The following is a 14,432-nucleotide window of genomic DNA, read 5'->3' as shown; positions in this document are numbered from 1 at the left end:
CCTGTGGTCAGCAGATAACAGGATAAGCTGTCACTCCCTTTCTTCTGGCACTGGTGCCAGTACCCTGAAGGTGCCCCACAGCAACCATTGATCTATGGGACTATAATGGCTCTCTACAGGTCAGGGGACGAAGACATAAAGAAGGTCAAAGCCCATGCTGTATGACATAGGTAGGAATTATTACCACAGTTTTGCCACTATATGGCTCATACTTTTTATCAGGAACATTTTAATGGAATGGAAATGGCAACACAATTTATGTTCTGTACCACTAGAAAAAATATTAAGAGCCAGCTTGACACAAGAGAAAACATCTTGAAAACATTACTGGACACTCAACATTTAGTGTGTCTGTAAGAGTAAGAAAAAAACCTGCATTGACATTGTGAACTCTAATAATTTGGATCTCTATCCAATTTGGCTGTTAGTTTGGTCTGTTACTTTCAGGCCTGGCACTTACGTTTTGTTTTCCAAACAGCACAAAAAAGTATCTAGAAATGTAATTGTCTTTGCTCCAATAAATTGTGCAGGACGGGAGCTGATATCTGTTTCCACAATAGCCAGCACACTGTTCACATTATCTAGCTGTGGCAAAAGATGCTTCGTCATGACTGAGACACAGAGACATGATTGAAACCCTGTCTCTGGGTCCTGGTGTTTACTATAATGTCCATAGCTACAACACTACAACAGATTTAAACTAAGCAAAAAATACCTACAGCTATGCAACAACTAGAACAAAGAAGTCAAAAGGAAGTGGAACTTCACACTGATTGTGGAGAACATATTTTTATATTTGTGGGCCACTTTAAGACTTCATGTGTTCAGTTTATTATGCTCAAATCGTACACTTAGACATGACCTTACTGCCATATCGTGGCAGTTTTCTCCAATACTGCGGTGTCCACAGAACCAATGGGGAAACTATGGCACCCAATTTGACTTTTATGTAACAGCTTTGCACTCATTTTCCAAAACATCTTGCATGTATTTCAAAGAAAGCGTACCTTAACATTACCCCAAAAAGAGAAGAAAATTCTAGATGGCAAATTGTTTGGTAATTGCCCTGCTTTTGTTTAGCTTTTAACTGTTGCCAAGTAAACAGCCATAATATGCCTCTGTAATATGCCTTTATGTAGAGCAAAGGTGCACCATCCTTAAACTAAGCTTCTTTATTCAAGTGGGGCGTTGAAAAACAAAATTAAAAACTCATTGGTGGTCCCAATGCTTTTAATTGTATCACATTGTAACAGATATAAACGCGATATGGAACATACTGCATGCACTCATTACATTCTCCCACACTCATGTTATGTGCATCTGCACATGGACAGATATACAGAGATCCTTTTTACTATAACCTTGTATGGATATAATTCAAAAAGTAAACATTTGTATTTTCATTGCACATCCCATTGTAGTTTGGTGCTTATTTGAGGTAAGACAAAAAAAGGCAACAACTGGAATGTGTACATTAATGGAAAAGTGAGTTGTTCATGTGATATGCACATTATCAACAATATTGGGTAACAGGTAGACTCTTAAAGGCACCGGCACTTTTGGCATATTACTGTTGAGATGCATAAGGCACAAAGCAGAGGGTACATCAGTCCTCTGGATGTTAGTTACATATTGTCTATATTGGAATTTATACTGTTATATGTTTGAAATGTATATCATACCATTCAACTGTAGTATTTACAATGTACATATATAACTCCCTGGAAAACATACACAATCATCTTAACAATATACATTTTTTTGACGGGCGGGGATAACATGAATGATACTGATACAAATCCACAGGTTAAGGCTCTCTTCGATTTTACCAGAGAAGTCTTGTGACCACACTGAAACATTCCAGAAGAAATAAAAACCTCCCCACCAGTTTGAATCCTTGCATTTACACTGTAACAGTGAGACAATTTCCTATCGCTACTGCAAATAAATAGGCCTGAAAAGCAGCGAGCACCTGGAATGAACCCTTAAGGTCCCATCTGAAAGGTTTTAATGCACAATGTGATCTCAACACTGTAGTATACACTTCCCTGTGCTCAATTTTAGGTTAAGCAGCTTCTTTGATCCCTGGCAGATAAGTCATCTAACATCATATTCCGCAGCTACTTTGGCAAGAAATACAATAAATATGAACAAATGTGATCGCTGATAATGCCATAGCGGTCACGATTTGCTTACACATCAATGTGTGTCAGGTGGCCAAAGAACTACTTTAGTCTCTTCAGATTATTAAACAGTCAAGTTACTGGCCCCTTATACAATCTCATACAGGCTATTACGGTCCCATTTTGGATAAGAATATTAGGTTACAGAAGATGAAGCCCTCAACAGATCTTCTCACAACACTTGGGTCTTAACCGTTCCTCTCATCCTCCCCAACCCACCAACCCTTGTCCCACCCAAGACCTTTGTCCAAAAAAAGACAAAGTGAGGACATTGGTTTGCATTTGTGTATGTATGTAAAATTGTGTGTATGTATGTAAAAGTGTGTGTGTGTCTGTGTGTGTGTGTGTGTGTGTGTCTGTGTGTGTGTGTGTGTGTCTCTGAGTGAGTCACCCAAGCTTTGGTCCACAACTGAAAGAGTAAATGAGCGTAAGGAGGAGGAGATAGAGAGGACGTAGGCAAGATGGAGGGATAAGTTTGGTGTTCAACCCTCCCCCAGCCAGGACTGCAGGCCTGTGTCGGGCGTCCGGAGCCTGCTGTTGAACTGCTGCAGCGTGTGCTGCAGCTTCTGCTGGTTGCCTGCGTAGTACGCTGCCACCGCACTGTGCAACAGGATGAGCTGCTTCTGCAGGACCTTCACCTACATCCACACACAACGAGGCGTGAGGACATATGTAACAGTGAAGATTTGGTTTCTTCCACTTGCATCCTTTTTGTGCTATTTAATCACACTGAGCATGTGCATAAGTCATGTTGTTGGGGAAATAGTGGCCTCTAGGGGTTAGGCATGTTGTACAGAGTGGCTCTCCTCAGAGTTCGGGGATATAGAGTCACGGTGAGTTGTGCATAAAGAGAGCTCCTACATTATTATTTTAGAATACAATGACTGAATGTATTAAATCCATACTGATTATAGAGAGGTGTTCCACATTATATCCTCATGTAAATAGTGTGTTTGGTTTAGGAATTATGCACCTCTGAATGTATATTTTAATCGATGTTCAAAATCACACGTGTGAATAGCTAATGTTTAATCTCCCTCTTAGATTAGCACACTGTAAGGTGTCCCATGCTGCTGTGCTAAGGAGTCCCGTGATATTGTTTGTGCCAGGTACATGTTTTGTGTTTTATTGTATATATTTCAATTAGATATATTACTTTGTAATTAAACTTGAATTAACGATGTATGAGAGTTCGGGGATATAGAGTCACGATTAGCACACTGTAAGGTGTCCCATGCTGCTGTGCTAAGGAGTCCCGTGATATTGTTTGTGCCAGGTGAATAAACTGGAGAACTTCACCCACGTCTCCCGGCTTTCTCTATGAAAAAACTACACAACGCAGACAAATTCAGAGGGGTTATATTGGTGCCGTGACCCGACACTTCATCACGTCAGCGCTTGCTGATCTCCGTGGGACATCGCATTGATTTGGGTCGTCCGACATCGCTGGAGTCCAACGCTAGCTGGTTTGTGATCACTTAGCAGGCAGCGCAGTTAAACTAACGTGACATAGTAGGCTACTAGCAAGCTAGAAACTTTGATGCAGAAAAGGGTTAACCAAAAAAAACTAACAGGGCTAAAGGGTTAACCAAAAAAAACTAAAAGGGCTAACCCAAAAAAACCTACTACTGGAAAGATACAACTCATATCCCAATAAGAGCATAAATGAAATGTACACAGTAATTGTCTGAGAAACAAACAAAGCATTTCCAAACAAACAACACAACAAACAGGGCTAAATATAACCTGAACCATTAACTTGGACCATTCTCATGAGAACAAATGTCACTGCATATTCTGCTGCAGATGTGAGCCCACAGATAAAAATGATGTGTGAAAGGAGTGATAATTGAGCGAAATGATGGACAGATCTGAAGAGGGACGTTGTTGGCTTCGTTCAGGGTGAAGGCCCTCTCTTTCTGAAGATCAGTCTTGTTCGGGGGTCACCCAACAGTGTCCTCAGCAGGATGCCAACCAGTAACCCAGCGGTGAGTGGGCCCACCCAGTAGACCCAGTGGTAGGCCCAGTGGTTTGCCACCACTGCTGGGCCAAAGGCACGAGCTGGGTTCAGACAACAACCAGACACAGCTCCAGCTCCCAGGATGCCCACACAGAGTGTGAGTCCGATGCAGAAGGGGGCCAGGGGCGTTTTACTCTGATGGTTCACTGCGCTCAGGCAGACTGACAGCACCAGGAAGAACGTCATGACGATCTCCGCCACCAGAGCTCTGCCCACCTGATCCTCATCCCTAATGGCGTCAAAGGCTCCGCCCGACGAGTTAACGAAGTTCTCATGAAAGTTGCTGCAGCTATCAGTCGACACACTGAATGGGAAACGACCACTAGAGTGAGAGCTGTTCCCCTAGCCTGTCATCTCCAGAGTCTAGCTGACATAGGTCAGAGTGCTTTGCCTTCTTTTTCGGCCCGTGAGCTCCAGGACAGACAGCGTGATGATGCTGACCTTGGCCGTGTCATTTTCTACGTTGGGCGGAAACGACGGCCTTCCAGGCGTGAGCGGGCACAGGAGAACTGGAGCACACTGAAACTTTTAAAGCAGTGGGAGAAGTTGTCTTTAAAAGAAGAAATCTTATTCAGAGTGTCTAAAGATCTAGCTACTGGTAAGAAGAGATTTCAGTACGTTGTGCCTCAGTCTCTACGGTCAGATGTCTTGAGAGGCTGCCATGAGGATGCTGGTCACCAGGGTCAGCTTCGAACAATGCACCTGGTCAAACAGAGGTTTTACTGGGCAAACATGGAGCGTGATGTGGCCCACCATGTGAAGTGCTGCACCAGATGTGTAATGAGCAAAACACCAGAGCCTGACGGCCGAGCTCCCCTAGAGAGCGTAAAGACAACTGCGCCCCTAGAACTGGTTTGCATCGATTTTTGGACTGCAGAGGATGCAAAGGGCAGGGCAATCGACGTCTTAGTGGTGACCGACCACTACACAAAGCTGTCCCACGCATTCTGCTGCCCAGACCAGACGGCGAAACATGTTGCTCGGAAGTTATGGGACAATTTTTTCTGCTTCTATGGCTTTCCTGAGCGCATTCACTCTGACCAGGGTGCAAACTTTGAGAGTGATTTGATCGCCGCACTCCTCCAGATCTCGGGTGTGAGAAAATCCCACACGACTGCCTACCACCCTATGGGCAATGGCCTTGTCGAGCGGTTTAACCGTACCCTCGGTAACATGATCAGGGTGCTCCCGCCCAGAGAGAAACAGTCTTGGCCCCAGATGTTGCACACTTTGACCTTTATGTACAACAGCACTATTCACGAAACGACCGGCTTTGCCCCATTCTACCTCATGTTTGGCCGCATCCCACGGCTTCCTGTGGATGTGATGTTCAAGTCTGTGCTGAGGGAAGACGGTGATGCCCCTTACCCAAAGTTTGTTGACTCACTACAGAAGGATCTCCGTGAGGCGATGCTGCTCGTTGAAAAGAATACAAGCAGAGAGCAGAGACACCAAGCTCGAGTCTACAACCGGCGAGTGAAAGGTGGCCAGATTGTGTGCGGCGACAGAGTGCTGCTTGCTAACAAGGGCGAGAGAGGCCGGAAGAAGTTGGCAGACAAATGGGAGAACGTAATTTACACTGTAACGGACTGTGACCCAAAGACTCACATCTTCAAAATACTCAACCCAGTGACAGGACAGACTAAAGTAGTCCACCGTAACATGCTCCTGTGTGTCAATTTTCTCCCTGTCATGCCCGAAACTGAAGATGAGAGTGTCTCTTTGGTCTCTACCTGCAGTGTTGAATGCGATGATGACACCGATGAGTGCGTCGACAGGACTGTCCGCACTAGTGAATGGGTGTCCCAAATCTCTGTCGAGGAGCCAGATCACTCACTTGAAGGCCCTGACAACGATGCCCACTCGCAGGATGACGAAATGACTGAGTTGACAGCCGACCATGAGTCTGTGTCCTACAGTGAGGTAGTTGCCGGTCTTGTGCAGGATCGAGAGACCTGTGCTACTGATGCTGATACTGCCCATGATGTAGACAGTCTGAGCCCTACTGCACCAAACACCCACACTGAGCCCTTAGGTCCTCTTGATCCCACACAGGCCCAGCACCTTTCTGACACTCCTACACGTAGGTCCAGGGTAGGTCGTATCATTAGGCCTGTGAATAGGCTAATTTACAACATGTCAGCCCAGACCAGTTTAAAAGCACAAAGGCTCAGGAAATGGGCTGGTTCAGTTCTTAATGTCAGAACGATTGGTTAGGGTAGACTCTTCCTACTTCCTATCCTTTGTTTTGTTTATTTTTTGATTTTGATACTGTGGCCTGTTATTTTTGTGGTTTTGATATGGTGCACTATGTGTGCATGTCAGTGAATTGGATGTGAAGTGTAAATGGCACTTTATAGGTCTTCATTGTAGAGTTTGTGTATAGCGCGACTCTAAGTGAGTTCTTAAATGAACAGCCTTTTGGTTGACAGAGGTATACAAGGGGATACCTATTTCAATTCATGAATGTATTGTAAATGTATTGTAAATAATGGCCTGAAGAGGTGTTATGGAATGTTTTAGGCATACTGTTGGTACCTGGGCATGTTTTTCATGTTTTTTTGTTACAAGCTTTGAATGTTATTAGGGATTGTCCTACGCAGGGGTGTGGATGGTTTGTTTTTATGTGCAAGTGGAATTAAGAGGGGGAGAATGTAACAGTGAAGATTTGGTTTCTTCCACTTGCATCCTTTTTGTGCTATTTAATCACACTGAGCATGTGCATAAGTCATGTTGTTGGGGAAATAGTGGCCTCTAGGGGTTAGGCATGTTGTACAGAGTGGCTCTCCTCAGAGTTCGGGGATATAGAGTCACGGTGAGTTGTGCATAAAGAGAGCTCCTACATTATTATTTTAGAATACAATGACTGAATGTATTAAATCCATACTGATTATAGAGAGGTGTTCCACATTATATCCTCATGTAAATAGTGTGTTTGGTTTAGGAATTATGCACCTCTGAATGTATATTTTAATCGATGTTCAAAATCACACGTGTGAATAGCTAATGTTTAATCTCCCTCTTAGATTAGCACACTGTAAGGTGTCCCATGCTGCTGTGCTAAGGAGTCCCGTGATATTGTTTGTGCCAGGTACATGTTTTGTGTTTTATTGTATATATTTCAATTAGATATATTACTTTGTAATTAAACTTGAATTAACGATGTATGAGAGTTCGGGGATATAGAGTCACGATTAGCACACTGTAAGGTGTCCCATGCTGCTGTGCTAAGGAGTCCCGTGATATTGTTTGTGCCAGGTGAATAAACTGGAGAACTTCACCCACGTCTCCCGGCTTTCTCTATGAAAAAACTACACAACGCAGACAAATTCAGAGGGGTTATACATACACACATTGGGGAAGGGGAACAGACGTTAAATAAATAAAACCATGGAAGGTATCAGCACAGTGAAGGGTCATCTCTGATATGCAAATACATTTTACATGCTTGTAAAATAAGTAAAATACAAATCCTTATCCATAATAATATATAATTTCCCCATAACAGGAATAGCACAAACAAACTCTGCACTATAGATAATGACTCAGACTTTTAAGGCTAGTCGCTCACCCTGTTCTCCTCCAGCAGTTTGAGTTTGACTGTCAAGTCGTCTCTCATCCTCTCATATTTCTGCCTGTGCTGCTGGTAGAGGGCCTGGGCCAGCTCGATCTTGGGCAGGGTGATGGCATCCCGCGGACCCATGTTGAGTTCCTCCAGGTCTGTGCGGTACGCATCATACTCAATCCTACCAGGAACATCCACATGCCAAAGTCAAAGTTGGGTCAAATGCCTAATGCTGCATCACAGAGAGGTGTGTGTGTGTCTTTGCAATTATGTGAAAATACACAAAATAAGTGTCATATACTACCACTTCAAATCTATAAGAGGTGTGTGGGTTACTACGAGTGTCTCATCAGTGGACTGTGCCTGTGGCTCCTGGAGTATACACATGTATAGTATAATCTACCTGGCATTCTCATACAGTTTGACAGTGACCATGGTGTCCTCAATGGTCTGGTTGACCAGAGTGTTCATGCCGGCAGTGAAGGAGTTCATGGATCTCAGTAACGCCTCTCCATTTTTGGACAGGAATCTTTGCGTGTCTGCGTTGAATCCAAATTCCTCCTAAATGGAGAAATTGAGAATAATAAACATGACAATGAACGATTATTAAAACAATCAATTACCCAGTGTCTATCAAAACAAGAACAGACACGTGGACGACCTAAATGAACCTATTTGAACGTTCTAAACCGGTCTTTAATGAAAGCTCACGTGTAACTCGGGGGTCTTGATGCTGAGGTCTGCGAACACATCACCCAGAAGCTTTTGCGTGTGCGAGACCTGGGCAGTCTGTGAGGCAAGAGTTTGCGCCAGCTTGGTGACGTTGTCGTAACGACTGCGCAGGTCGATAAGCTTCTCAATGCGGGCCTCCAGATCCAGATCCACTGTGCGAGAGCCTCGACCCAGCCGCTCTGCCAACATCTGCCTAGTACACTATGGAGAGACAGAGAGAGAGAGAGAGAGAGAGAGAGAGGTAAATATAAAGACATGACATGGAAGAACATGAAGAGAAAAGTGGAACAAGGCAGAGAGTATGGAAGGAGTAGAGAAAAGAGGGAAAGACAGAGAGAGAGAGAGAGAGGGGAGAAAGAATGTATGGTTTTATAATGAATTCATATATTATATGAAATCTGCAGAGTCAAGAAAACTGTATGCGGAACAAATGGAGTGAGTGAGGGGAGGGATTGTAGAGAGGAAAAGAGAAAAAAAACAGAGAGGGTGAGAGAGAAGCAGGCAGAGAGAGAGACAGAACAGTGTAAACGATGGTGTGACTGCGGCGATAATTAAGCCAGCTATAATTAGCGGTGGCATTAATGAGTCGGAACGCAGGGCTGCCAGAGCAGACTGCAGGGGTGTGAGCATCAATCATCACATTCAGATGCTAACGCTCTATGCTAATGTACCTCGCTCTCACACCCATTCCCCTCGTCAGTCTCACTCTCAGAAACACACACACACACACACACACACTCACTTACTCAGGATTCCAATTTCACACACACACACACACACACACACCCTCACCCGTAGGTTCACCTCCTCTGCCTATCAAAACAAACTCCCACATACTCACAAACACACACGCTCCTTTGCTCCTCAGCTTATAATATGTAATTCAATGACCCCTTTTTTTCAAATGGAAATGTCAGATGTGAGTCAGCGATGCTGTAATGTGTATTGTGTGCTCTCAGATAAGCCAAATAGAGATTCTCCTACACTGAAACACGCTATGCACGCTATTCTCTTTTGATTTGCAAGAAGGAGCACAAGCAAGGACCAGGGAACTCTGCAGATCTATTCACGTCTCTTTCCGACACTCCCGTTCGCACCTTGTAAGTGTTGATGCTCCACTTGCGCACCCGCTCCAGTTTCTCCACGGTGGGGTTCCGCAGGCCGTCGCTGATGACAACGGGACCGCCGCTGTTGGGATGTGGCTGCGCCGCGCCTGGACGGGCACCGGCAGACAAAATGAACATCGGAGTCTCAAAAGTACCAAACACGACCAAGTGCCTTGTTCCTAATTCAACTGTGAACTAACAATATAGAGTTACATAAATATATGTGATATCTGTGCAGTGTCACGGTGGCGTGTGGAAGCACAATGTTACCTTCGTGAAGCTGTGTTACATCGGTCAGCGACAATGAGCTTGGAGTGTGTGTGACGTTTGCCAAGCTTGAATTCATGAACAACAGATCCTGTGGACACACAGACACAGAAAAGAAAAGAGAAAAAAACCTTGATGTTATCACATTCAAGATAACATGCTGTGAGAGGTGGCAGGCAAGCAAGATGGAGCGATAGAGAGAAAGAGACTCTCTTCAGGACTCTTTATTCCACTCGCCTCTCAATACAATCCCTGACCCTGTCAATCAACTGCCAGATATCCTTTCAGAGGACATCAACATCCGACACGAGAGGCTGAACCTGACAACCTGCAACCTCTCTGCTTCAGTATGTGTGTGGGTGAGAGATGCTTTACCGAGTGGGTATAAGTGTATTCTGTGTCAGTTTACACAAATCAGTGGGTTTGGTAATGTGTATGGGGATATATGTGGGTACATTTATGTGCGTGTGTGAGAAAGAAAGAATAATAGAGAGAGGGAGTGATAGAGAGGGAGCATGTGTCTGTGTGTGAGAGAGAGAGAGAGAGAGAGAGAGGGAGAGTGAGGGAGAGAGAGAGAGAGAGAGAGGGAGGGAGAGAGAGAAAGTCAGTGAGAGAGTGAGTGAGAGGCAGTGCTTGTGTGTGTGGTCAGCCATTCTGGCTCCATGACTCTGGATGTCACGGAGGTCGTCGCGATGATGAGAGGAGACGAAAGGGGCTCCCTGTCACGGAGGATGACTTAATTACTTTAACACAGATGGGCACAAAGGCTGTCAGCGTGGAAGCGGCTCTCAGCGGGCCGTGGAGTAATCCCGTCCTGCAGGGACTGCCAGCAGACATCAGCGTCACAGGTACCGCACCTCTCCGCACACATGTTTATGATGTCATAGAGGATTTCATGCTACAGCTGTGAAGCGTGTTCAAGAGCCGCAAGATTAAACGTCGAGGAGGATACCGACCGCCATCACATCTGAGACCCAGATTTAGCGTACAACATATGGAGTGGTTCTCTTAAAATGCAATACTGAAACGTAGTTCTAAAGTCTTCTATTTGGCTTTTCGCCATGATAATATAACATAAGTCTGGCCCTAAATGACAAAAACCTACAACTATATATGCATGTAGACAAATACCCATCTTTATAACACAAACACCCTGACTACTACCCTTTAAATTAGCTTCCGCCCTTTCAGTGTGACAACACATGTTCGGCATGGAGCTATGGCTATGTGCCAGAGAAACAGAAGTATAAACACTTTCCCTCTTTCCCATCCAGTGCTGCCTCTGTTTTTCTTCCCCCACTTTTGCGAAACTGTCAGGTTGTGTTCCGGTCCTTGTCTCCTGGGTTTGTCCGGTTCTGAGAAATAAGCCCCACTTTGAAGTCCCATCAGGCCCCTGCCTTCTCTGACACATCTCATTACTTCCCCCAGCACTGGCACAGTGGGCCCCCACCGCACCTCCCAGGGCCCGGGTGCGTCCAACCTAACCCCACCAATGCGTCATCACTCTCTCTCACACACACACACACACACACACACACACACACACACACACACACACACACACACCTGATTTCTTTCTCCATCTCATTCTTTCTCTTTCAGTCTGTCTCACATACACATACACATACACAGACTCTCAGACTCTCCCACACACACACACACACACACCTGGAGGGCATGGGAAGGGAAGTAGTACAGTGAGAAGGGTCAGTGGTCACCAGCTTTACTGTGACTGCACCCTCCCATTGTATCTGTGCTGATAATCTCTCATCTCCCACTAGAAACATAAGACCCTATAGAAATGACAGCACATTAGGGCAAGCTACATTCAATCCATTTAGACAAATTCTTACACATCCACACGCCCCCATAGAGTCAATGTGAATGAGCACAACAGGCAAGACAGTGCACAACACATTCACACCGTTTTGACACGTCTCTATATTTCTTGTTGTTCATTAGCTGCATCGCAAGTGAAAGAGGGAGTGAGGATGTGATGGGGGAGGAAGTCTATATAAATCAGTGTATGCAGTTCAAAGGTCAATGACATCATCGTGTAGCACCCTTTGGATACTTAAAGAATCATTGGCTGAGGCACACAATGACTTCCTTATCAGTCCACAAGGCAGTAATCACACGCCAGTTGGGGTTTGGCTACATGAATGCTTAATTATTACATAAGGAAGTGACATCACAAGGGATTTAAAAGAGAATAAAAAGGGACGGGTGGCTTTAGTAAAATAGTTACAACTGCCTACCAGTTCCCCAAACTTAAGTGCAAAAAAAAGAATTGCAACATAAAATCCTTAGTTTTCTTCCTTGAAATAGAGGGGGACTCACCCTTTGGAACATGTTTTGATGATCTCCATCTTTCCCATTACTGGAGAGGGAGGAGTCAGTAGGCATGGGGCTTTTGGTTTCATCCATACTTTTGAGCCCTCAAAGGGAAAAGTGCTGTAAAAAGCAGGATTGCTCATTATAAATAATCATTTGTCTTTATGATTTCAACATACAATGTTATCAGTGTGACCAACGACACACACATAACAAAGAACACAATAACAGACTAGACATTTTGTATTACTTGGCTGACAACGATGGAAACATTTAGGCTACACTTCACCTTTTTCAAACTGCCACCCTCAATTCAAAAAACCTATTACAACAATTATACTTATTATGCAGACTGGCATGGCTAGCACAGTCTCACAATGTCTCAATTGTGAATCATCGAGGTGTGAGTTTAGTAAGCTGCATATTGAATGTTCACTGTTTACCATGAGGACAGATCCATGGTAATCTAATGGACACTGTTGGTTTAAGGGCTGATAGAGCATTGACACAGTTGGGCCGATCCACCTGTTTGAAAAGAAGGCGGGACAGCTTGTTCCGACAACTGCGTGCCATTCTAGTTTGTCAGTGCTGCTGTATTGTGTAGAATGACATGCAGCAGGTAAACTATAATATTCATATAACATCGCTGCTTTATTTAGTAAACCGACTATACTACTAGACAGTAAAACATAAAGTGTTTAGGGAGAGGAAATTAAATATATGCACATCTTGTATCCGGAGGTTGTTGAAAATACTGTTCGGAATATTCACTATAGTCACTCAAGTCTGAGCTAATAGGTTTGAGCTATTAGGTTGTTTTTCTATTTGCAGAAGACAGAAGATAATCAGAACTAGGAACAAGTTGACAGAAATAATTTTGATAATCCAGGAGAAAAAGTAACCTTTCAAAGACGCGACGGAGGGCTATTGCTGCCCTCGTGTGGCCATATAAGATCACACCATTCAGCAAGAACAAATCCTACTGCCTATTCTTGTTGAAAAGGTGGGTGACACGTAGCTACCTGAAATCTGTGATTCGTTGTTTGACACAGGCTTGCCTAAATCAGGTAAAAATGCCAAATGACTGGTATACCCTAAAATACAGAAACTGACAAAAAGCAGACCATTTCTAAAATTACAAATGTCGAAAGACCCTCTGAGTTTTGTTTTCGCACATCGGATTACTAAACTAGCTAGGACTTGTAGGACTGTAGCCAAATTAGAACTTGTTGCCCAAAATATTTCCTTAACTTAGGCCTATTAGGTCACGTTTACCTCAAGAGTACGGCTACATTAGCAATGTCTATGAATGGCAACTGGAGTTAAAACTAAACAACGCCCGACGTTGCTTCGGTTTTACCTTTTGCTCAAAGCCAAAGGGGTCCTCTTGAAATCTTTGGTTGAAATGGAATGCAATCGAATATAATGTCTAATAAACTGTTTTCATGGGAACGTAAAGTTTGTTAAGTATGATGTTACAGATACGCCCTGAATCCCTCGAACTTCAATACAAACTAGCCTACACAGGGCAAACTTTCTTCCAAAACCGGAAGAGAGTGGAACATTCAATGCACTGTGGTGTCTGGCCCATTCAGAATTGTGACGAATTAGAACGCTGACTGAATTGCAGAATAGGAACATTCCTTTATAATCAAAGACAATCCAGCGAGATGTTCGCAGTTGTCCGTTTCTGCAAATGGTATGCTACAGGACAATGTTTCAGTTATCACCAACTAATTAGGACTTATCCATCTGAAAAACAACTGAGGCCTGACAATCAGTTTACAAGGGAGATGTTTTCTGACAGGCATATGAACTTAATGCAGAGTTCTCTAACATTAATGACAATGGGAGAGGGTCACATGTGTTACTTGTCTCAGGTCACAAACTATACTTGCAGTATCAGTCAGGACAAAACTAGGCTAGGGAATTAGGGTTTGAACATATAGCCTACCCAAGGTTTGAACTATAGCACTTGAGCCAAATAGTTACTTTTTCCAAATTTCTCCCTCGATCTTTATTTTGTACATTGAAAGTTGTCCGAGAAAGAACGGAGTTTTGTAAAGTCCATATGTTGTTATTCAATATATTCCAACCCCGAGCATGCCTGCTATAAATTATATATCTTTTTAAAAGTTATGTTTACTATTTGTGGTCATTTTCTGTTAACACTGAACAAAGATCTGTCAAGTCAACAATCGACTAGATGAGCAAAACTACTTTTA

At 43.8% G+C, this 14,432-nt stretch overlaps 1 protein-coding gene across 3 annotated transcripts; it reads right to left on the bottom strand.

Annotated features, from left to right (window-relative positions):
• Positions 1-1,212: 1,212 nt before the first annotated feature.
• LOC105894191 (arfaptin-1-like) lies at positions 1,213-14,423 on the bottom strand. 3 transcript variants are annotated; one of them, XM_012820666.2, is made up of 8 exons: positions 13,568-14,423; positions 12,214-12,327; positions 9,877-9,964; positions 9,598-9,713; positions 8,480-8,701; positions 8,172-8,329; positions 7,775-7,949; positions 1,213-2,821 (listed from the first exon to the last, which is right to left on the bottom strand). In XM_012820666.2, the coding sequence occupies exons 2-8, from the start codon at positions 12,298-12,300 to the stop codon at positions 2,666-2,668; spliced, it is 1,002 nt and encodes a 333-aa protein (XP_012676120.1). In that variant the 5' UTR covers positions 12,301-12,327; positions 13,568-14,423; the 3' UTR covers positions 1,213-2,665. The 3 variants fall into 3 exon arrangements, with proteins under 3 accessions (XP_012676120.1, XP_042566477.1, XP_042566478.1); XM_042710543.1 differs by having other exon boundaries at positions 12,214-12,311; XM_042710544.1 differs by lacking the exon at positions 1,213-2,821 and having other exon boundaries at positions 7,523-7,949.
• Positions 14,424-14,432: the final 9 nt, after the last annotated feature.

The sequence above is a fragment of the Clupea harengus genome, chromosome 18 (assembly GCF_900700415.2).
Source record: "Clupea harengus chromosome 18, Ch_v2.0.2, whole genome shotgun sequence".
NCBI classification, from domain to species: domain Eukaryota; kingdom Metazoa; phylum Chordata; class Actinopteri; order Clupeiformes; family Clupeidae; genus Clupea; species Clupea harengus.
Note: the sequence above shows the minus strand (reverse complement) of the source record. Positions and strands in the feature narration are given on the sequence as shown.